This window comes from Halichoerus grypus, chromosome 3 (genome assembly GCF_964656455.1).
Source record: "Halichoerus grypus chromosome 3, mHalGry1.hap1.1, whole genome shotgun sequence".
NCBI lineage: Eukaryota > Metazoa > Chordata > Mammalia > Carnivora > Phocidae > Halichoerus > Halichoerus grypus.
In genome coordinates, this window is record NC_135714.1 from 32654458 (window position 1) to 32679405 (window position 24948).

The 24948-nt window shown below is 36.4% G+C and overlaps 1 protein-coding gene across 2 annotated transcripts in view; it reads left to right on the forward strand.

Moving 5' to 3' along the window:
- The window catches only part of UBE2K (ubiquitin conjugating enzyme E2 K), a 68360-nt gene extending 45326 nt beyond the window's left edge, over positions 1-23034 (forward strand). For both annotated transcript variants that reach the window (XM_036112050.2, XM_036112045.2), the window contains 4 exons: positions 8616-8698; positions 16966-17065; positions 21306-21434; positions 21763-23034. In XM_036112050.2, coding sequence (XP_035967943.1) covers positions 8616-8698; positions 16966-17065; positions 21306-21434; positions 21763-21837 — 387 coding nt within the window. In that variant the 3' untranslated portion in view covers positions 21838-23034. The remainder of the gene's footprint in view (positions 1-8615; positions 8699-16965; positions 17066-21305; positions 21435-21762) is intronic.
- Positions 23035-24948: the final 1914 nt, after the last annotated feature.

Sequence of the window (24948 nt, forward strand, 5' to 3'; positions counted from 1 at the left end):
TAAACTCCTTAGCTGGGCATTTAAAACCTCCTACAGCATAACCCCAATTGTCTTTTCCATCCTAATTTTCTACCACCTTTACCCTCAACATGGGTCTCATTTTCCAACCTAGATTATTTGCTGTTTATAGATGGTGATTATTATTTTGTACTTTTCTGTCATTTTCACAGATCATTATCTGTATCATTTAAAATTCTACTAGGGTTTTTTTGAGGTCTAGGTAAAGTATATCACCTATTACATTAAGCTGTATCCATCAAATTGTTTGTTCCTCTACTCTTTCAATAGCATTTTATATAATTTATACACAGCTGACCCTGTGAACAATGTGGGAGTTAGGTGCACTGACTCCGTGTGCAGTCGAAAATCCACATATAACTCTTGACTTCCCAAAAACTTAACTAATAGCCTACTGTCAGCCAGCCTCCTGAAACCTTACCAGTAACAAAGTCGATTTACACATATTTCATATTAGTATTAAATACTGTATTCTTAAAATAAAGCTGGAGAAAAAATATTAAAATCATAGAGAGAAAATATACTTAAGGTACTGTACTGTATTTATCAGAAAAAATCCACATATAAGTTGACCAGTGCAGTTCAAGCCCATGTCATTTAAGGGTCAGCTGTAGTACCAACACAAGTACAGTACCAATTAATGTATTACTTGGGGTGTGTGTCTTTCACTAGCTCTTACGCCCCTGAGGTGAAGGACCATGTCTTAATACATCTTTGTCTTTTCTGTGGCTCCTTGAGTGTCCTTGAGCATATGATAGCAGTCACTCAGAAAATGTTCTGGAATTCATTCAGCCTGTTGGTTGTTCCCATTTAAGAACAGACATGGTAATGGAAGTTCCAGGGTGCATTGGGGTCACTTACTGGTTTGGGGTGTCTCTTATTCTGTATCTTATGTACATCTACTTTCTGATATGCCCACTTGATTCTTTTAAATTGTTGTAAATTACACATAACATAAAATTTACCATTTTAACCATTTCTAAGTGTGCAATTCAGTGATATTAAATACAGTCATGTTGTGCAATCATCACCTTTATCCATCTCCAGAACTACTACTACTTACCTGTTAAACAATAACTCCCCATTACCCCATGCCCCCAGCTCCGTAATCATTGTTCTACTTTCTTTGTATGAATTTGATTAGGTACCTCAATTAAGTGGAATCACACAATATTTGTCCTTTTGTATCTGATTTATTTCACTTAGCATAATGTCTTCAAGGTTCATTCATATTTCAGCATATATCTGAATTTTATTCCTTTTTAAGGTTAAATGATGTTCCCTTATTCATATATGCCACATTATCCATTCAGCCATCAAGGGACATTTTGGTTGTTTCTACCTTTTAAGCTGGTTGATTCTTTTTTTTCTTAATTTTTTTTTCTCTATTATATAAAGTAATTTGGGGGTGCCTGGGTGGCTCAGTTGGTTAAGCATCCAACTGTTGATTTCAGCTCAGGTCATGATTTCAGGGTTGTGAGGTCAGGCCTTGCATCGGGCTCCACACTGGGCATGGAGCCTGCTTGAGATTCTCTCTCTCCCCCTCTGCCCCTTCCCCTCGTGCTGTCTCTCTCTCTTTCTAAAATAAACATTTTTTTAGAAAGGTAGTTTGTGCGTTTTGTAGATATTTGAGAAAGTTATGTAGTGAATTATAAAAAAAAGAAAATATTTTTCAATATGACCATTTAGAGATGACCACTATTATTAAGCCGTCATCTTATATCTGTGACTTAATTTTCATCCTCATCCTGGTTACCCTCCACTGGATTCAATCTAGGTTTTAATGTTATCATTGGAATGAATACACGCTTGGGGATACTTTAATTGTTGAGTACTATATATTTAACAAAAGAAGATTTTAAATGTTTAAAGGTAAGGATGCCCTCTTAGCCTAGAAAAGTTTCTTAATGGAAATGAGAAAGAAAAGACCTCAAAAGAGACTGCTTTCAGCCACTACATTTTTTACTATTAAATAATGGCAGTAGTAGCTGTCACTTGGTTTGTGCTAAGAATTTTATATGCCTTTCCTGAAACAATCTTAACCATTCTAATAAATGAAGGACCTGAGGCTTAGAGGTTAAATGGAACCCGAATCCCGTAAGGCCCAATGTGCTCTACTTTTTTGAACCTGATGTGAGAAAGGAATGAGGGCATAATCTCAAAAACAGTGAATATGACTCCACCAAGAACAAGAGCAGTCCACCAAAGTTCAAATCCACTTCAGCCATTTAACTGGCTTTATAATTTTTTTTTTCCTAGTAATCTCTGCCCAATGTGGGGCTCAAATTTACTATCCCCAAATCAAGAGCTACATGCTCTAACTGAGCCAGCCAGTTTTATTATTTTAGGCTTTATGATTTTAGGCAAGCTGTGTGCCCTAGTTGCCTCATTTATAAAATCCTCACTTAGGATTATAAAGATTAAAGGCATTAATCCATGTACAAATTATTGTAATAATTCTCATTTTTTCACATTTATTTTTTTAAGTTTTTTAAAAAAATTTTATTTATTAGAGAGAGTGAGAGAGAGAGATAGAATGAGAGAGCACAAGTAGGGGGAGGGGCAAAAGGAGAAGCAGACTCCCCGAGGAGCAGGGAGCCGGACTTGGTGCTCGATCCCAGGACCCCCAGGATCATGACCCAAGCTGAAGGCAGATGCCTAACTGGCAGGCGCCCCTTTTTCACATACTTAGTATCTCTGAAATTAAGATATACCTTTCGATGATGACATGTCATAATTTAATTGGCAGAGTTTTTTTCTTTCTCAGGGTACATAAAGTAATGGTGTATTATATAATTCATGGTACCTGAGATAGAGTAATACTTATATAACTGTGCCTACACAGAGTAAGCACTATGTAAATATTATACTGGTTAATGCTACCACTCTAAAAGGCCCTTCTTGAAGTAGCCTCATGGCTTCCTTCTGTGACATCATTTGAAAGTATAGCATTGACACTTATATTTCCTGTATAAATTGAAATTCTCATTAATTGCTGGTGAGAATGTAAGATGTTGGAGCTGCTTTGGAACATAGTTTGGTCAAAATGGTAAACATAGAGTTACCTTATGATCTATCAATTCTACTTCTAGGTACCTACCCAGTAGAAATGAAAACATGTCCACACAACAACTTGTACGCAAATGTTCATACCAGCACTATTCATAATGGCCAAAAAGTAGAAATGGCATAAATGTCCATTTACTGAATGGATAAATAAAATGTGGCATATTCATACCGTGGAATATTTTTTGGTTATAAAAATAAATGAAGTACTGATAATATGGTATAAGATAGATGAACCTTGAAAACATCATGCTACATGAAAGAAGCCAGACACAAAAGACCACACATTATATGATTTCATTTATATGAAACATTGGAAGAAGCAAATCCATAGAGACAAAAAATAGGTCAGTGGTTGCTTAAGACTGGGGGTGTGTGAAGGAATGGGGAGTGACTGCTGATGGTTACATGGTTGCTCTGTGTATGTACTGAAAACCATCATGGAGTTGTATACTTTAAATGGGTGAATTATAATCTCAGTGAAAGTGTTTGATTATTTCCCTCTATGGTCTTGTATAGCTCCAAAGTGATTGCATAGCCCTGGCTCTGTTTCAGGCATTAATATATTATTTTATTTAATCATTGAAATCAGTGTTTTATTAGTCCCTCTCTCACCCTCCTTTTCTTAGCACAGTGGGAAAAATAGACTCAACATGAGAACAGATCTCCTATTGTTCTTCAGGCCACTACTATCCTAATTCCAGACATTCCATATTGAGGTAGCTTCAAGATTTAGGAAAGTCTTCCTTTAATCATTCTAATGTGTCTCCCTCTGGCTTCAACTAGTTAATCTTAGTTGTAATTTAGTATTCTTTTAAATATGGTACTCATCCCATTTATGGCATTAAGCTTTTGCAGTAACTGTGAATGATCATTATAAATGTGTTCTAGATATGTACTACCTTGAATTTATACTGATTGGTAAATATAATGGAAAAAATGGAGAGTATTTGTAAATTTCTTGCTGGATTTTGTTTACATATGTTTAATATATAGGCTCAGATTTAATTTTAAGCCTCATGAGATAACATGTAGCTGGTTATATTTTCTCTCTCTTGTGCAGCTAAAATTGCACAGGGTTGAAACTTAAATGTTTGATAACCAGTGGTCACAGAGTATTTCCTATTTATTATTCTGCAATAATTTATTAACCTGAAGAACAGAAGATTTGCTTCTAGATAGAGAAGATATATCTTTGAGTCAGCTGAATATAGTGTAGAAGGAATTTAATTCAATGCATACAGTGTTATTTCCAAAGTGAATTATAATATACTATTAATGAAAAAATTCATTAAATTAGGAAAACTCTAGCTCAATGATTTGTCCAGTTATGTATTAGAGATTAGGTTGTGAATTTTCCTGTTTTTCCTTGACATTATAAATGTAGTTTTATATGTGAAATTGATTATAAATACCATTGCTAATAACTTTTAATGGGTCTGCCCATCTGCACATACATATTTAAAATAGCATTTTTTTTGTACAATAATTTAGTTAAAGCTGGTTTAATAGCATAACGTCCTTGAGTTCCAAGTTTGAAACTGGAAATTCAGTGGAAATGTGAGCTTACATTTACCATGAAGTAGTTACTGAAATGTTTGAACTGAAGAGTGAATGAATAGAATACTGTCCTCCAGGAGGAGATAAGATTAGTGATGAAAAAAAAAAGTAGATTAGTGATGATGGTGTGCCAATGTAGATAATAAGAATAGTCTCCTTCATTTTGGTCTGGTAGCACTGTGTACATGGTGTTAAGATTAGTATTTCTCTATAAGATGTTTAATATTCTTTAAATATTTAATATTTTTATAAAAATTTATATTTTATAAATATTTGTTTATATTTATATTTTTTTATATTTCTATATAATTTTTTTGAGTGTTCCTCAAAGGTAATGAGTATTCTGAATTTACCCAGATGGTGCTGGTATTAGTTTCATTGGTGAAAATAAGGAGGCTTGAATTGTGATTAGTAAGTCTTTTAATTAAGTAAGTCATTTTGTACCTGTTTTGTAATCAGTGTCAAATATGACTAAAATAGGTCATAATAAATATCCTTGTATTGTTATTTACTCTTATGCTTCCTTTCCAAGTTGTTTTGATGTTTTGATTCTGCATTTTTGTTCATAAACAACGGAGGTGTTAGCACTATGAGAAAAAGTGACAAATTCGGTAGATATTAATTGGGTATAGAATAATAGGACACAATTCTGGACCACATGTGGATACCACTAGTGATATTAAGGCTCAAGAAAGAAAAAGACATGAAAAATCTAAGAAATGAGGTAGTTGATAAATAATAACAAAAGGGGAGTAGGAGATAAAAGAATGGTAGACCACAGAAAAAACTACTAAAATAAATACTTATATCCATACTAGTGGGTGATGGAATGTCCTCTTGAAAATTTTTTTACTACATCATTTGCAAATTCAAAGGTATCTATTCCTAAAAATATAGATTAGTACAAAGTAACAAATAGTTTAATAATTTCCTTGATCCTGCATATATGCATATTTGTTTTCATATAGAGTCTATAGAGATCATGTATTGAAGACTTCTCTTTGAAAAGAAAGACACCTTAGATCACTTGCCTAACCATAAACCTTCTGATGACTTAAGTAGTAATTTAAAATTCTTGGGGCGCCTGGCTGGCTAAGTCAGTGGAGAATGTGACTCTTGATCTCCGGGTTGTGAGTTGGAGCCCCATATTGGGTGTAGAGATTACTTAAAAATAAAATCTTTTTTATTTTTTTTTTTTTTTAAAGATTTTATTTATTTATTTGACAGAGTGAGAGATAGCGAGAGCAGGAACACAAGCAGGAGGAGTGGGAGAGGGAGAAGCAGGCTTCCTGCCGAGCAGGGAGCCCGATGTGGGACTCGATCCCAGGACCCTGGGATCATGACCTGAGCCGAAGGCAGACGCTTAACGACTGAGCCACCCAGGCGCCCAAAAATAAAATCTTTTTTAAAAAGGAAATAAAATTCTTTTTCCAGTGTTGAGAAGATTAAACCAATTTTTTTTTTTTTTTTAAGATTTTATTCATTTATTTGACAGAGAGAGACACGGCGAGAGAGGGAACACAAACAGGGGGAGTGGGAGAGGGAGAAGCAGACTCCCCGCTGAGCAGGGAGCCCGATGTTGGTCTCGATCCCAGGACCCTGGGATTATGACCTGAGCCAAAGGCAGACGCTTAACGACTGAGCCACCCAGGCACCCCCCAATTTTTGTTTTAAAGTCACAAAATGCTGTAATGTCCTTGAGTTACTGAAATTATGGCACATGGTTATTTTGTATTTTTTATACTTTAAACTCAATGAATGGTAGAAATTAAGATACGAATATCGTGGTTATATCTGTTAGGAAGAACTGTTTGTTGTACATAAGCCCTGTATGCCTGTCTTCTTTGACCTGCTCTGTATTTGAGAGGGATGCTGATTAGCTCTAACAACAGGTTTGTCATAATGTTAATTGCATATTCATTCAGTCTGAGACACTTTGGGTACTTGGGAGGCTCTCGTAAGCAGGAGAGATACTGAGCCTTTTAGGAAAGGCCAAACATAAAAGGAAAGAGATTATGGAAGTGTGATCAATATGATGACATAGGAAAGTATAGGGTGCTGTGAGAACAGATCAGGAAGAAGTGATGTGGAAATTTAAAGGATTAAGTAGGAATTAGCCAGGAGAAGAGGGCATCAACATGTGTTATTGAGAGAGGAAACAGGTATGAAAGGCCCAAGGGGGAAAAAAATTTTTTTTTTAAGATGACTTGAGAGATAGGCTAGGGGTCAGTTTAAGAGTGCAGGCTAACATAAAGGGAATGAGAAGTCATTAAGGGGCCTTAAGTAGGGTAGTGAATCAGTTGTTTTAAAGGGTACTCTTGGTTTCAATGTGGAGAATGGATGGAAAGAAACCAAACTGAAGGTATTAAATTCAGTGGACTGTTTAGTAACCCAAGTGTAGGATGATGAGACGTCTTATTTAACAATTTGGTGATTCTGTGGATTGAGAGAAGTAGATACCTTTGAAAGCAAGAATTAAAAAGGATCAAGCCATGGAAAGATTCCATCAGTTAGGTGTTTTGAAGTCATTGGTAACTTGAAGTTCTTTTTTAGCATATAAGTTAGTGAGTAATTAGGTGAGGAAGTAATAACAGCTAGTATAGACAAATCCAGTCACAAGGAGAGAAGTGGAAGCTATTTGCTTAGCTTCTTTCCATAAATGGATTAGATTTAGAGCACATATTGACGAATTAATTTTTGTAGAGTACTTAAAACATTGCTTTGCTTGGGGCACCTGGGTGGCTCAGTTGGTTAAGCATCTGACTCTTGATATCAGCTCAGGTCTTAATCTCAGGGTCGTGAGTTCAGGCCCCACTTGGGCTCCACTCTGGGCATGATGGAGCCTACTTAAAAAAAAAAAAAAAGGAACCAATGCTTGACTTACAGTAATTAATCTATTAAGTGTAAAGGAGTTTTGACTCAGATCACTATTACATGTGTCAGATACAATAATAATAATAGGTCCCTCTCCAAATAATAATAATACTTGGTCCTTCAGAAGCTCAAAGTAAGAGCTGATGAACTGAATTTCATTTCATGGTGATCTGTTAGATCATTTTCATTTTGTTGGTTTCTTATCCATGCTAAGTCAAATAATGAGGTGATTAGAGACTCAGAATCTGAAATGAGATTGTGTAAGTTTGCATATGGTTCTATTGCTAACTAGTTAATTGATTTGGGATAAATTTTTTAAACTCTGAGCCTCCGTGTCTCCTTAGTGCCAGTGTCTTTCAAATATTTGTTGAATTATTTTTTTAAAATCTGAGAAAACAATTTTCTTTCTTTTTTAAAGATTTTATTTATTTGAGAGAGAGAGAATGAGAGACAGAGAGCACGAGAGGGAAGAGGGTCAGAGGGAGAAGCAGACCCCCTGCTGAGCAGGGAGCCCGATGTGGGACTCGATCCCAGGACTCCAGGATCATGACCTGAGCCGAAGGCATTCGCTTAACCAACTGAGCCACCCAGGGGCCCCTGAGAAAACAATTTCTACAGAAAATTTAGGAGCCTTCTTATAGCCATTTACTACTAAAATGCTTCCATGTACTGATTTTGCTTACTTTGTCCTTTAATGCTATGCTACATCCTACTTGACACTAAATAAATTGCCATTTACTATCTATATTAATTTTGATTTTATGTTACTTTATCTACCTAACTAGATTTTAGTCTGTGTTGTAGTTCTCATAGCATGGACTATTACACTAGGTCAATTGTAAACACCTGGTAATTGTTGGGTTTCTTTAGGGGCAGAGCATTATTAAAAGTTTTAAAAAGAATGTATGTCAGTGACAACATTCAGCTTGCTGAATGCTTTGTCTTCCACACCCTTCCCTTCAGCTAGGCAAAATGTTAGTAATGTAAGTATGGACTTTATTTTTTTAATCTGAGGATTTCATTTTCTTGTCATTATACTTGAACTATATGTGTTTTATTTCTGTTACTTAAAAACTCAAGTGTGCTTTATATTCTAGGTCCGGTTTATCACTAAAATATGGCATCCTAATATTAGTTCCGTCACAGGGGCTATTTGTTTGGATATCCTGAAAGATCAATGGTAAGAGATTCTGAATTCACTTTCTTCCCTCTCAATGAATTCCAAGGCTATATTTAGAGTGTTACGTGTGTAATTGCCTCAAAACATAAGCATATATTATACTTTCTCTTATTTGGGCTGTAATTTTAAAACCTTATGAAGTCTCTTAAGTGCATGATCAAAAATGTGTTGGGGTGTCTGGGTGTTGCAGTTGGTTCAGCATCTGACTCTTGGTTTCAGCTCAGGTCATAAGCTCGATTGAGCCCCACGTTGGCTGTGCGCTAAGCGTGGAGTCTGCTTGAGATTCTCTCTCCCTCTCCCTTTATCCCTCCTACCACCTCTGTAAAATAAATAAATCTTTATTAAAAAGTGTGTTAGAATTGAGATCACAATCATTATTTAAATAGTGACTTACGGGGCACCTGGGTGGCTCAGTCGGTTGAGTGTCTGCCTTCAGCTCAGGTCATGATCTCAGGGTCCTGGGATCGAGCCCCACATCGGGCTCTCCACTCACCGGCAAGTCCGCTTCTCCCTCTGCCTCTGTGATCGCTTTCGCTCTCTCTCAAAGAAATAAATATAATCTTAAAAAAAAAAAATAGTGACTTATTACATCTTGAAAAGTCTTGATTTAATTTATTTTGGTAAATTTGGTTCTTTGCTGTCTCTGGAAGATATTTGTGAAAGACTAAAAAAGTTTAAGTATTGAAATAATCAGCTCTGATTTGGATGGAGTGTAGGCAACAAAAATGTTTAAAGTTGTGTTAAGTGAGCTTAGTTAAGGTTCTCAGAGTTGTAAGAAAGGAGTACCTTTGTAAAGTGATGTCTTCATTTGCATAGCACTTTATAGTGCTTTAACATGTTTTGTCTGATTTGATTTTAGCAGCAGAGTGTTTAAGAATTCTTACCCTGGAGCCATTAAGTTCAAATCCTGACTGCCATTTACTAAACTGTGGTCTTGAGGAAATTACCTAGCCTTTGTGCCTTAGTGTCCTCATCTCACAAGATGGGGTTAATACGTCATAGGGCTGTTAAAAGGATTAAATGAATTGTTTTATGTAATTTTCTTAGAATAGAGCCTGGTATATTCTAACAATATGAATGGAAAAAAACTAAGACAAGAAGTATATAAAAAAGATATCAGAGTGGGCGAAAACAGTAATAAGCTATGTGTTTGATTTAAGAAAGGGAAAGGATGGAACCGAACACGAACAAGGTGAAACAAAATGACAGCATTTAGTGTTTGGGTGATTTGGTTTATTTTAGTAATTGGATAAACAGACAAGAATTGTTGGTTTGGTTTTGCTTTTCCATTCTAATAGCACATCTGAGTAAAGCTTCCTCCCTCAGATCATCTCTTGGGGTCTAGCTTCTTGATCTGTATTCCATACCATTAAACATGGAATAGTGTGAAATAGAACTAATTTTATTCTGTCATTCTTTTAATTTGTGACTTTTCACAATTTGTAGGCCTCCGTGTTTTTATCCATAAATTTATTTCAAAGGCCCCTTATAATAGTTTGATCATTCAGTGATACTAATGAATATTTGCAGACATTGTACTTCTTTCACTTGGTTTCTGGGACATTAGTTCTTCTATTCTCCCCTTTTCTGTGCCCATTCCCAGATTTCTTAACTAGTTCCTCCTTGTTTCTAGGAGCTTTGCACATGAGAGTACCTCGGGGCTAAGTCTTTACCTCTGCTACTTTTCATCTATACTCACTTTCCTGGTATGCTCATCTGATTTTAGAACTTCACTTTTTAAATACCAGCAACTCATGAATTTATCTTTCTTGGACTCCACACTCATATGCTGCTGCCTGCTTAACATCTGTACTTCAATATATATGTAGTAGACATCTCAAACTTAAAACATGTTGAAAACTGAACTGATTACTCCCCTAGCATCACCCCATCTAAGTTATTGGCAACTACATTGTTGTAGTTGCTCTGGCCAAAACCTCATCATGATCCTTGGTTCTTGTTTCTCTGGTACCCTGTACCCTGTTTGCAGATCTTATTAGTGAAACTTTCAAAATCTTATCAGCAGTTTCATTACTACTACCTGGCCCCAATCGCATTACCTCTTTCCTCAATGATTACTGTAGCCTGTCTCCCTGCTTCTGACTTTGCCCTACTCAGCAATTCTCAGAGAATGATACTCTCCTCCCTGCTCCCCCCTCCCCACATCCCTTTTTAAAAACAAATATAGCTCCAGACTAAAATTTTCCACTGACTCCCCTTTTTGTTCAGAGTTAAGCCAGCAGTACTACCACTTCTGATTATCTCCCTATAGACAGTTGAAAGATTATGGTATGTATGTAGAGAGAGAACTTGGCACTTTTGTACTGAAACACTTGTCAACTCTTCCCATTTCCTTAGGCAGATGTGAAGTAGCTGAATTTAGCCTCATTTCATATCTATGTAATTGAAATATTTTAAAATGTCAAAGACACGTCAGATAAAAATAGGTGAGATTAGATATACATGGATATCCTAAGCCCTTCCCCCCCCAATTTATTGAGTTATAATTGACAGTCAGTGGATATTCATGTTTACTTAGGCTTCAGAGCTGGAATTTGGTAAAGAAAACTAGAGGATAGTAATCTTCAGAAAAATAAATTGAATAAACATTGAATAATTTGGGATAGGTATACTAGAAAACTGTCTTGGTCTTTTGTTAATACATATGACGGTTTACCTTTAATATTTAACAACTCTATGTTAGTATGGTTTATTAACTCCACAGTGTGTTCTATGTGGAAACTATTTTCTAATGTTTTTCCAGTGACACCTATTATGACTATAGGTGTCTATTTACCTGGGGAAATAGAAGAAAATGACTACACATAAAAATTGCACTCAGTGATACTGCCCTTCTAAAAGACATGAACAGGCATTAAGAGAATACATTCGTAGATGGTTGATAAGCAATGCTCAGCATCATTAATTATTAGGGAGATGCAAATTAAAATTATAATTAGATACTACTACATACTTATAAATAGTTGTCATGCATTGATGGTAGGAATGTGGTTCAACTACTCAACCAGCAGTATCTACCAGAGCTAAACGTACACCTTTGATAGGGCCTAGCAGTTCCACTCCTAGGTCTATATCCAAGAGAAATGAATGCATATGTCCACCAAAAGACTTGTACAAGAATATTTGTAGCACGTTTATTCAATAACCCAAATGTCTATTAACAAGAAAATGGATATATAATGGAATAATTGTACAGTGAAACACTACATAGTAGTTTAAAAAAAAAAAGCGTATTGACACAAACAGCATGGATAATTCTCACAGACATGTTGAGTGACCAACACAGACACAAAGGAGCACATACTGTATGATTCTGTTCTTACAAAATTCAAAATGAGCCAAAACTGGGGCGCAGTCAGTTAAGCATCTGCCTTCAGCTCAGGTCATGATCTCACGGTCCTGGGATGGAGTCCCGCATTGGGCTCCCTGCTCAGTGGGGAGTCTGCTTCTCCCTCTGCCCCTCTCCTCGTGCTCTCTCTCTCTATTCTCTCTCTCTCTCAAATAAATAAGCCAAAACTAATTTATGGTGATAGAAATTAGGACAATGGTGGGGGTATGTGAGGGTTGTGAAAGGGAGTTGCAAGAGTAAAGTTTTTTTTGAGTGCTGGAAATACTCTAAATTTTGATCTATGTGTTGGTTACATGGGTGTATATATACATACATAAAAATTCATCCACATGTATAGCATTTAACTCTGCTTATTATACTTTAATAAAAAATTATAACAAAAAAGCTGCCATACTCTTTAAGTAGCAGTGTTTTGAATAAACATCAATTATATTGATGGTCTTCTGAAGACCCTTAACAGAAAGTTAGTCAACAGTATTGACAATTCACATAGCTGTTGTATGTTTTGGAGGCCCTTCTGAGTCTGTATGCATGAATATTTATTTAGCCATCTTAACTGTGTTTATTGAGATCTGGGCAAAATTAATTTACTGAGGATAGATTTATAAGGTACATCATCCATTAACTATTAAAATTAGCTGACACATTTTGAAATTTCATATTCCTATTTGCCTGTTAGGATTTGTTTTTTACACACTGAATCCTAAAAAATCTCAGTGCATTATTAGTCAGCACTATGTAAAAAGAACAATAAATGGAATGAAAGATTATATTTTTACTTGTATACTTTTTCACATTACTAAATTTAGATTTAAAAATTAATGTAGATCAGTCAACATACACATTTAAAAAAATTTTTTTTTGAGATTTTATTTATCTGAGAGAGAGCATGAGCGGGTTGGGGGGGAGAGAGGGAGAGGCAGGCTCTCCACTGAGCGGGGAGCTTGACATGGGGCTCAATCCCAGGACCCTGGGATCATGACCTGAGCCGAAGGCAGACGCTTAACCAACTGAGCCACCCAGGCGCCCCAAAAAACGTACACATTTCTTTACACTATCAAAGATGTTACAATTGCTATAGTATTTAGAGCCAGAAGACTAGGTTATGTTTTAATAATAATTTTATTACAACTGATTATTAAAACAGTGTCATTGTTTACCATTAATTTTTTTGTCCAGCTTAAAACTTTGCATTTAGGAGGTTTTTTTTCCTCTAGCGTTTTAAAAAATTTATTTATTCATTCATTCATTTATTTTTACCTGCACCCACTTTTATTTTTGTTTTTTTTTTAAGGGGGGCTGCAGAGGGAGAGAGAGAATTTTATGCAGACTCCATGCCCAGCGCGGAGCCCAACATGGGGATGGATCTCACAACCCTGAGATCATGACCTGAGCCAAAATCAAGAGTCAGACACTTAACCAGCTAAATCAGTTTTATGTTTTTTTATTGAGGTAGAGTTGACATACAATATTAATTCCAGGTGTCATTTAGATTTCTTTTTAGCCAACTAATTCTTTTTTTTTTTAAAACCTCCCCCAACATTTCATTATGAAAAATTTGAAGCATACAGAAAACATAACTTTTTCTCATTGAGATTATTATGAATCAAATCGAAGATTTTTCCTTTCATATTGAGAGCAAACTGTCCCTTTCAACATGTTCATCTTTAGGTCCTTAGTTTCTGATTTTTGAAGTTGTAAGTCTAATAGTTTGTGTCCTCCCAATAAAGACTGAGTAAAACAAATGAAATAAAACTAAATAAAAGAGGTAGAAAGTATAATAAAAACTTACAAATCTCTAAGGGAAGAACTCCTCACTTTAAAAAAAGTTTTTTAGGGGTGCCAGGGTAGCTCAGTCGTTGGGTGTCTGCCTTTGGCTTGGGTCGTGATCCCAGGGTCCGGGGATCGAGCCCCGCATCGGGCTCTCTGCTCTGCGGGAGGCCTGTTCTCCCTCTCCCACTCCCCCGGCTTGTGTTCCCTCACTCACTGTGTTTCTCTCTGTCAAATAAATAAAATCTTTAAAAAAATTTTTTTTTTAATTTTTTTGACAGACACAGCGAGAGAGGGAATACAAGCAGGGGGAGTGGGAGAGGGAGAACAGGCCTCCCGCAGAGCAGAGAGCCCGATGCGGGGCTCGATCCCCGGACCCTGGGATCACGACCCAAGCCAAAGGCAGACACCCAACGACTGAGCCACCCAGGTGCCCTAAAAAAAAAATAAACCTTAAAAAAATAAAAAATACAGTTTTTTAAGGACTCCTGGGTGGTTCAGTCAGTTAAGTGTCTGCCTTTGGCTCAGGTCATGATCCCAGGGTCCTGGGATTGAGTCCCGCATTGGGTTCCTTGCTCAGCAGGGAGCCTGCTTCTCCCTCTGCCTGCCACTCTCCCTGTCGCTCTCCCTGCGCTCTCTCTCTCTCACAGATAAATAAATCTTTTAAAAATAATAAAAATAAAAAGTTTTTTAAGATTTTATTTAAAATAAAAAGTTTTTTATATTGTAAAATATATATGACATAAAATTTATCATCTTGGTTTTTTTAATTGACATATAACGTGGAAATCTTCACTGTTTTGGGGCGCCTGGGTGGCTCAGTCGTTAAGCGTCTGCCTTCGGCTCAGGTCATGATTCCAGGTCCTGGGATCGAGCCCCGCATCGGGCTCCCTGCTCCGCGGGAAGCCTGCTTCTCCCTCTCCCGGGACTCCCCCTGCTTGTATTCCCTCTCTCGCTGTGTTTCTCTCTGTCAAATAAATAAATAAAATCTTTAAAAAAAAAAAAGAAATCTTCACTGTTTCAAGTAAGTGTACAGATGAGTATTACTAAGTATATTCACATTGTTATGCTACCAGTCTCCAGGACTTTATTTTTTTAGAGCAGTTCTAGATTCATAGCAAAATTGAGAGGAAGGTACAAAAACTTCCCATTATACTTCCTGTCCCTACATATACATACCCTCCCCTATTATCAGCATCCTCTGTCAGAATGGTACATTTGTTAGAGCTGAGGAACCTGCATTGACCTATCTCAATCACCCAGAGTCCTTAGTTTATATTATGGTTCACTCTTGGTGTTGTCCATTCTATACATTTGAACAAGTGTATGATGACATGTATCCATCATTGTGGTATACAGAGTATCTTCACTCCCCTAAAAGTCCTCTGTGCCCTCTTCATCCTTCTACCCTGTCCTCTCCCACCTTTTCATCTTTCAAAACTGAAACCATACCTATTAAACAGTAACTTCCCGTTTTTCTCACCCTCCAACCAATGACAACCAGCATTCTACTTTCTGTCTCTATGAGTTTGGCTTTTCTAGGTACCTCATGAATCCTAGTATTTGTCTTTTTATTCCTGGCTTCACTTAACATAATGTCATCAGGACTCATCCATGTTGTAGCATGTGTCTGATTTGTCTTCCTTTTTAAGGCTGAATAATACTCCAATGTATGTATATACCACATTTTATTCATTCATGGGTTGATGGAAGTGAGTTACTTCCACCTTCTGGCTATTGTGAATAATCCTTGTATGAACATGGGTGTACAAATATCTGAGTCCTTGCTTTCACTTATTTTGGATATGTACCTCCTTACAAGTGGAATTGTTAGATCATATGCTAATTCTGTGTTTAATTTTTTTGAAGAATTGCTATACTGTTTTCTGTAATTGTTCCATTTTGCATTCCCACCAGCTGTGCATAAGGATTCCAATGACTTGGCATCTTCACCAACAACTGTTATTTTTTGTTTTGATAGTAGCCATCCTAATGGATGTGAGGTAGTATCTCATTGTTTGATTTGTTTCCCTAATGATGAGGTGATAGTAAGCATCTTTTCATGTGCTTATCAGATATTTGTATATCTTCTGGAGAAGTGTCTGTTCAAGTCCTTTCTTATTTTTTAATTGGGTTTTTATTGTTGAGTTATAGGAGTTCTTTATATATTCCAGACATTAACCCTTTATCAGATACATAATTTGCAAATATTTTCTCCCATTCTTTAGACTGCTTTTCACTCTATTAATTTTTATCCTTTGCACAGGAGGTTTTTCTCTACACAGTTAACTTTGATATAGTTAGACCAATTTCTCTATTTTTTCTGTTGTTGCCTGCACTTTCTATGTCCTATCCAAGAAGTCATGGTCAACTCCAGTGTCATGAAGCTTTCAGATAAATACTTGCTTTATTTTTTTTTTTTAAAGAATTTTATTTACTTATTTGACAGAGAGAGACAAAGCGAGAGAAGGAACACAGCAGGGGGAGTGGGAGAGGGAGAAGCAGGCTTCCTGCCGAGCAGGGAGCCCGATGCGGGGCTCGATCCCAGGACCCTGGGATCATGACCTGAGCTGAAGGCAGACGCTTAACGACTGAGCCACCAGGCGTCCCTAAATATTTGCTTTATATAGATGCATGGATTAAGTGATATATTTTAAGCAAATAACTTGCTCTAGTTCAGAATGTTATGGAATGATTTCACACTTTCTTGAAAGTAAGAAATACTTGCTTGAATGGTATTTTACATGTTTTTGGAGTGGCACTGAAGGTTATATATACTAGTTTATCACTTTTTTTCATAAAGTTAAATTATGTCTAGAGAAATGGATAAAAAGTCAATGAGTAAAGCTGACCAGAAGGATATTGACAACAATAAGAAAAGCAAGTCCAGTTCAGGATGGTTTGACTTGTGTTAAAAAAAAATAGACTCATTTATTCATTGTAAAGTAAAAGAAAAAAATATGATAGGCAGATATATAAATTTCTATAAATTACATGATTAAGATAAAATCTAGATTTTTTTTTTTTTTAGCTCCAGTAGTTTTTATATTTTATTCAGAAAACATCCACTTTGCTTTTGTCATGCAGCATGTTCTTAACTGCGATATTTTCCTGTTTTGATTTTTAGGGCAGCAGCAATGACTCTCCGCACGGTATTATTGTCATTGCAAGCCCTATTGGCAGCTGCAGAACCAGATGATCCACAAGATGCAGTAGTAGCAAATCAGGTAAGGTGGCTGCTTTTGAAAGACGTCCTTATATTTACCTATGAGTCTCTACTACTATAATGGTTTGCAGTATTAACACATGTGCATAGTTCTATTGAAACTAAATTTGGAAGTGGTAAGATTGTCAGATGTAATAGTGAAAACTTTATTGATTTTTAATATACTAATTTAATTGGATATATGATAGATGGTTTTTAAAAAAACATTAATGGAAATTTTCAAACACACAGTGTCAAAAGATTTATATAGTGAACACCCACATTCCTACCTACATCTGGATTCTGTGAGATTTTACTATACCTGCTTAATCATGTGTGTATCTGTCTATCCCTCCATTTAGTGATAATTGCTCCCTGGTGATCATTTTTTGTAACTATAAATTTAAATGTATTTGCATGTTATAAAAATAAAGATAAACATATACATATTTTACACTAGTTACGGAACAGCAATGAACGGTCAGTTGATCCCTCTTTCACTTTTAAGAGAACTAAAATCTGGGGCACCTGGGTGGCTCAGTTGTTAAGCGTCTGCATTCGGCTCAGGTCATGATCGCAGGGTCCTGGGATCAAGCCCCGCATCCGGCTCCCTACTCAGCGGGAAGCCTGCTTCTCCCTCTCCCACTCCCCCTGCTTGTGTTCCCTCTCTCGCTGTGTCTCTCTCTGTCAAATAAATAAAATCTTTAAAAAAAAGAACTGAAATCTGAGTGCTCAAAACACGGGCCACCCTACTGCAGCTATGGCTTTTATGTGCACAGAAAACAAAATGCCTGAGAAGCCATTCAACTTCTTTTCTTTTCTTCAAGTAGCACTCTCTTTGGAGGATCACAGTTCTGAGGTTCAGGTTGTAAAACATTTGCTCCATGTTCTCCCCCACCTGATGATAATTTTAACCAGCTCCAGCTGTGGCTGAAGTGGCATGGTAAAAGTTACGAAGGATCTTAAAATTGCCAAATGGAATAAATATTTTTCAGTTCTGATCTGATCTCCAAGGCAGAGGTCAGCGAATTATAGCTAGACTTACTATTTTTGTAAATAATGTTTTATTGGAATACAGCCACATCCGTTTGTTTACCTTCCAGCCACAAGTGGCAGGGTTGCGTAGTTGCAACAAAAACGGTATGGTCTGAAAGCTTGAAATAATTATTATCTGGTCCTGTGAGAAAGTTTGCCAACCTCTATTCTAAGCCGTTAGGATTTACGAGCCTTCCCTCCCCGCCGACCTAGAATTTTTTTCTTCTCTTGACTTCTGAGATACTACTCTCTTCTCATCTTGGTAGTTGTAGTTGTTCCTCATAGTTCCTACAATTATTTCTCTTCTTGCTCCTTTTAAACAGAGTTCCTTGGTTTAGACATTGTTCCTTTTATTTTCCATTACATATGGTCACTTAGATGATCGTATCCACACTGATACCACCTGTAAATTGAGAAAATGTTTAGGCTTGACCTCTCCCTGAGCCCAAGAGCCTATTCAGAACTGGATAGTTCTACGGGCGCCTGGGTGACTCAGCTGTTAAGCATGTGCCTTCGGCTCAGGTCATGATCCCAGGGTGCTAGGATCGAGCCCCACATGGGGCTCCCTGCTCGGCGAGAAGCCTGCTTCTCCCTCTCCCACTCCCCCTGCTTGTGTTCCTGCTCTCACTCTCTCTCTGTCAAATAAATAAATAAAAATCTTTAAAAAAAAAAAAAAAGAACTGGATAGTTCTTTATGAATGTTTCATGGATACCTCAGCACATTCCCATACTGAACATAGAATCTTAAATCCTATGAACTTGTCCATCCTTATATGATACCATCATCAGCTTAGTTAAATATCCAAGCCACAGACTTGGAATTCTCTGTGCCTCCTTTTCTCTTGGTGATTCCATTCCCAGTATCTCTGTCATACTTCTCTGATTTGCCTTAGTTCACATTTTAAAAAATTTCTCAGGGGCGCCTGGGTGGCTCAGTTGGTTAAGCGACTGCCTTCGGCTCAGGTCATGATCCTGGAGTCCCTGGATCGAGTCCCGCATCGGGCTCCCTGCTCGGCAGGGAGTCTGCTTCTCCCTCTGACCCTCCCCCTCTCATGTGCTTGCTCTCTCTCATTCTCTCTCTCTCAAATAAATAAATAAAAAATCTTTAAAAAAAAAAAAAAAATTTCTCAGGCGCCTGGGTGGCTCAGTCGTTAAGCGTCTGCCTTCAGCTCAGGTTATGATCCCAGGGTCCTGGGATCGAGCCCCGCATCAGACTCCCTGCTCGGCAGGAAGCCTGCTTCTCCTTCTCCCACACCCTCTGCTTGTGTTCCCTCTCCCACTGTGTCTCTCTCTGTCAAATAAATAAATAAAATCTTTTTTTAAAAAAAAAAGGAAGCTCTGCTATCACCTACTTGGTAAATCCAGATTCTTTAGTTTATAGTCTTTCCATGATTTGAATTGTCTACAAACCCAGCTTCCTCTCCTAAATTTTTACTGTTTCTTGGACTCCTGCTTTTTCAAGATGGTGTTCATTTCTGCCGGTCATTTCACTCAATCTACCATGTTTCCTCTGCCTGGTTCCTCTTAGTAAACCTATTCCTTTCCCTTGAAAAGTTGTTCACTCCTTATTTTATGTATATCTTTGTTAATACATTCTACTGTTGTTTGTTTCAGAGTGCTTAGAATTAGGGTTTTACATGCTGTATGTATGTACTGTTGATTTGCTTTTGGTAGTCAGAAGCATGGCTTGAATCTCAGCTTTGATTTCCTGTGACGTTCTGAGCCTCAAAGGCTGAAGTTGGACTTACAGCTTTCCTCTAGCTCCTCAAAGAGTCCAGTAATTTGACTTACTTCCTCGTTAGGAATTAACAAGGTAGAAACTAGATTTATCATTTTAATATATAATAGAAGCTGATCAGTCTTAAAATATTCAGTACATGTAAAATACTTTTAAAAGAAATATTAAAGTGAATTGAATAGTTATTTTAAATTTATACTTCATTTGTTAAGTAATATTGGTTCCAGAGTATTTAAGAATGAATTTATCTCTTTCTAATGAGAATGGGAAGTCTTACCTTTTAAAAGTCCTATGAGTTCATAAACATCTCAAAAGATGCTGTAAGTTGGGCGCCTGGGTGGCTCAGTCGTTAAGCGTCTGACTTCGGCTCAGGTCATGATCCCAGCGTCCTGGGATCGAGTCCCACATCGGGCTCCCTGCTCCGCGGGAAGCCTGCTTCTCCCTCTCCCACTCCCCCTGCTTGTGTTCCTGCTCTCACTGTGTCTCTCTCTGTCAAATAAATAAATAAAATTAAAAAAAAAAAAAAAAGATGCTGTAAGTTAAGACTGCATATTGAGGGATGCCTGGGTGGCTCAGTCGGTTAAGTGTCTGCCTTCGGCTCAGGTCATGATCCCAGCGTCCCGGGATCGAGCCCCGCATCAGGCTCCCTCCTTGGTGAGCCTGCTTCTCCCTCTCCCTGCGGCTCTCCCTACTTGTGCGCTCTCTCTCTGACAAAAAAATAAATAAAATCTTTAAAAAAAAAAAAAAAGACTGCATGTCGAGTCAGCGGAGCATGCCAATGGAGCATGACTGGCTCAGTCAGTGGAGCATGTGACTCTTGATCTCAGGGTTGTAAGTTTGAGCCCCATGATGGGTGTAGAGATTACTTAAAAATCTTTTTTTTTCCTTTAAGTAGGCTCCATGCCCAACATGGGGCCTGAACTCAAAACACCGAGAACAAGAGTTGCATGCTCTACCAACTGAGCGAGCCAGGTGCCCCCAAAATAAAATCTTTTGAAAAAAGGCTTTGCACATGGTATTTTCTTAAATCATTGTATACGAATACCGTTCTAGCAAAGCAGCAAAGTCTAGTTGTATTCTTTTCCGACCTATGGTTAATACAAAAGTCCGTTACATTTGTTAGTTAATGTCCATACAATTTTAGAAGCAAACAATTCTGTTTGGTTGTATAATGTTTGACACTTTGCAGTGTTCAGAAACATGTCTGTACCTCACTTCAATTAGTATTAGTTTTCTGTTACTTATATCTATTGAAATTGGAGATTAAAGTTGATAAATATAATTGGTCTTTTTTTTTTGGTCAACACTTGTGAATCACAGCTTCAGGTCGGACCTTTTTTCTTGAGTGACCTTATATGCAACAGAAAGTTGAATCAATTACATTTTAAATGTAAATTATTTTTACTTAGAAAAAGCCAGTTCTTAGGTAATTAAATATTGAATATTGTGACTGTATTGTCATGTCATTCAATTTGTTTCTTCATTATAGTACAAACAAAATCCCGAAATGTTCAAACAGACAGCTCGACTTTGGGCACATGTGTATGCTGGAGCACCAGTTTCTAGTCCAGAATACACCAAAAAAATAGAAAACCTATGTGCTATGGGCTTTGATAGGGTAAGTACCAAAAGGCTTGCTTATTTTGATATATTGGTTGAGTTACATTATTGCTGCAGATCCTTGGCTGACAAAAGTAGTTCAAAGATACTCTAAATCTAGTTTTTATAAACTTTCTTATGTTATTACAATCAGTGATTCTTTTCTTTTCCTTTTGCTAATTCCAGTCATTGGTTTAGAAGCTTTTTATGCACTACAAATACAAGGCAACTTAAAAAAACAAGAAAACAAGGTGTAAAGCGCTTTCACAATATAAAGATAGTGCGTGATTCAGTATTTTAAAAATATTTTGAGATTTGATTTTTTTGTCCCCTTTTCTTCTCTACAGAATGCGGTAATAGTGGCCTTGTCTTCAAAATCATGGGATGTAGAGACTGCAACAGAATTGCTTCTGAGTAACTGAGGCATAGAGAAAGAGCTGCTGATATAGTCAAGCTTGCCCCTTCTTGAGGAGCATCAACATCTGTTATTTTTAGGATTCTGCATAGATTTCTTTTAAACTGGCATTCTTGCCTAATGATGTTATCTAGGCAACATTGGAGACTGAAAAAAATCCCTGCTCTGTAAATAAAGCTAATTAAACGTCTGTGTAAATTTAAAAAGGGGAAATACTTTAATTTTTTTTCTTAATAGTGTAAAAATTCTTTGAGCTAAGCTAAAACCATGGAAAAAACATGCTACTTTAGTGTTTAGCAGTGTACCAAGACTAGCAAGAGTTTGCTTCAGGATTTTGTTGAATAATTAAGATAATATTTTGAGTGTGTCAGGGCCATTCAAATTGTTGGTGTTGCATCACAGCTACCTTAACTGTTTTTAACATGGATCCTCTGTGCCTGTGAATTTACTTGCATGCTTGTACTTGACTTCTTAGGATGGGTAGCTGAAAAGACCACCATTTTAAGCATTTGAGAATTCTTAAATATGAGATTTATCCAGAATTGAAGATGGTGACCTATTCAGAGCCTTTTTGTCCTTGTCAACAGACTGGGACACCATATCTATTTTTCCCCCTCTTGCCACACACAGCTAATATTCTAATAGTAAATTTCTCTATATTTGGTGGAGAAAAATGCCGAGGGACAGTATCCCTTGCTCCATTTTTAGGTCGTCCATTTGGAGTGTTTTGTTACAGTTCTTCACTCTTAAAACTTTCCTATGTGAGTAATAATGTAAAAATGGAGCTGCCAATTTTGTTCCTCTTGGAAAAACAGTAAATACTTAATGTTGTAGTATTCCCAAGATTTAATGAAAGAACCCAACTTAGTTTTTCAGTGAATTTGACATCTATTTTTAAACTGATGAAATTTTCTTTGCGAACTTGCAAGGATGCAATCAACTGTTGGCAGTTTTTTAGCCTAATTTTGGCTTTATAGAGATTGCTTTATCAGGTACTTTACAAGTCACTCTTGCTTGCATTTGCCCCTGTTGACACATGAAAGCTGTGTGGTGTTTTACTGTACATACTTCAGATACACATAGGAATAGAAGTGTGTTATAAATCTAGCTTTCTTTATGATGTTTCTGATGAGAATTGAAAACTTTACCTTTTCTTGTACATAGTCAGACTTTCTATTCGTATTAAAGTTACATTTCATTCTAAGTTCAAAAGTTTGAAAATTATTAGTTTTGCAAGCTCAAACACTAATGTGACCATTTTATGAAGGCTGAAATGGATTTATGCAGGCAGTTCTATACATAGAGACACAGTTCTTATTAAATTTTCAGGACCAATGCAAATAACAATGTAATGGAATGAGAATGAATTAAAGTAAGGCTGTATATTGAAAGTCATATTATAAAAGGTTTGCTTTCTTCAAGTGTTATTTATCCTAAATTATAATCATTAAGTGTTTGGAAAATAGTTTTGAACCATAAATTCAGCATAATTTCATTTGACTTCTCAATAATCTTAGAAGCAATAAAAGAACCATTATTAAATATATTGTAATGTTAAAGATGTGAAGGTTCTTCCAAAAACTTGTAAGGCTTTCCTAATTAATAGTAAGCTCTTGTAGTTGATATTCATACTAAACACAAGTTGCTATGTTTTTTTCCCCTATATGTTTGCTTAAGCATAAATTTCTTTATACAATCACCTCCTTTAATTGTTATAGTTTAGTTACTTTCTAAAGATGCCAAAGGAAACAAGATTTTTCTTTATTTATTTTAAATAGCTAAAACCTTGTACTTTTCTTTATATTTTGAAGTAAGGTTGGGATTGTGTGAAATGTGGACAGTTTTGTTCCACTGTTGGTTAGAATTAATTTTTTTTTTTAGTGGAGGGTTGGCTTGGTAATATTTGGATTATTTTCAGTATCAAACACATCTACCCAATTTACTATTTGCCTGTATTATCAGGGTATATTTAATTGTCCTGTGGTTAGACAAAAGAGAGAATGAACTCAGAGGTTACTAAGGTCAAACGTTACATACTTAGCTCTTGGAGGCAGCTGTACCTTTATACCTTGCCTTTGATTTTTAAGCACATTAACCCCATAGGTAATCTCATCCAACTGCAATTCAATATCCTCAGTGCCCAGGAAATTGAAAAGTACAATATTTGGTAAAAGAGGTTTTCCATAATGCATTTTCCATTTCAAAAATATATTTACCTCATTTACATTAAATGTGATAATCCCTCTTTCCTTTCTGGTGCATTTCCCACTGTCCTTCTGTTTCTTGTTTTTCACTTCTCTACAGATAAATGTAGTTTTCCCAAACATAAAAATTAAGGCAATTGCTTTTTTTCCTCTGGTCTTACGGGTTTGGGAAACGGACACTAAAACTGCAGGTCTAGAGAAAAGGTACCCTGGTGGAAATTATTTTTATAATTCTCAATTTTTTGTGATTCAGCAGTTGTAAAAGCCTCAAAAATTATGGTTAAATATATATATATATTTAATACATATATATATATATTTTAAATATCTCATTTAGGGCAGGCAGATTTGCTAGAGGTCGCTGATATTCCAGTAGGTTTTTATTATAATTGGGTCTATTTCCTGGGTATGTGCCCAACTTTTAAAAGGACAAATACTTGGCTGTATAGTAGTATTTCACTACAGATTACTGAATGAATGAATAGCAATTTGTCCCCCAAGTTAAGTATACAGTAGGTAGTATATCAATATTTGAGAACTTTGTACTAAATTAGATTCTCTGAGTTGGCTCCCTCAAATATTTGGAATTGTGACTGTGGTTTACTTAAACACGTAATACATTCAAGTATACATATGTTTGGATTCTGGGTATTTTGCGTTTGAGAGTAATCTATGAAGTGAAAGACTGACTTCTTTTTTCTTTTTGGAAGTATTTCACATTTGTGATTGTTGGCGCTTAAAACTATGCAAAAATAATTTTTTAAAGTATAAGAAAGAATTGGCAGTTAAAGTGGATATTGCTTATTTATGCACTACAGAATGCAGCATATTGTGTTACTGTTTAGGCTGCTTATTAATAAGTTTATCGATGTGAAAAGCAGATCTTGGCTATAAGTGTATGCCTGATTTGAGCT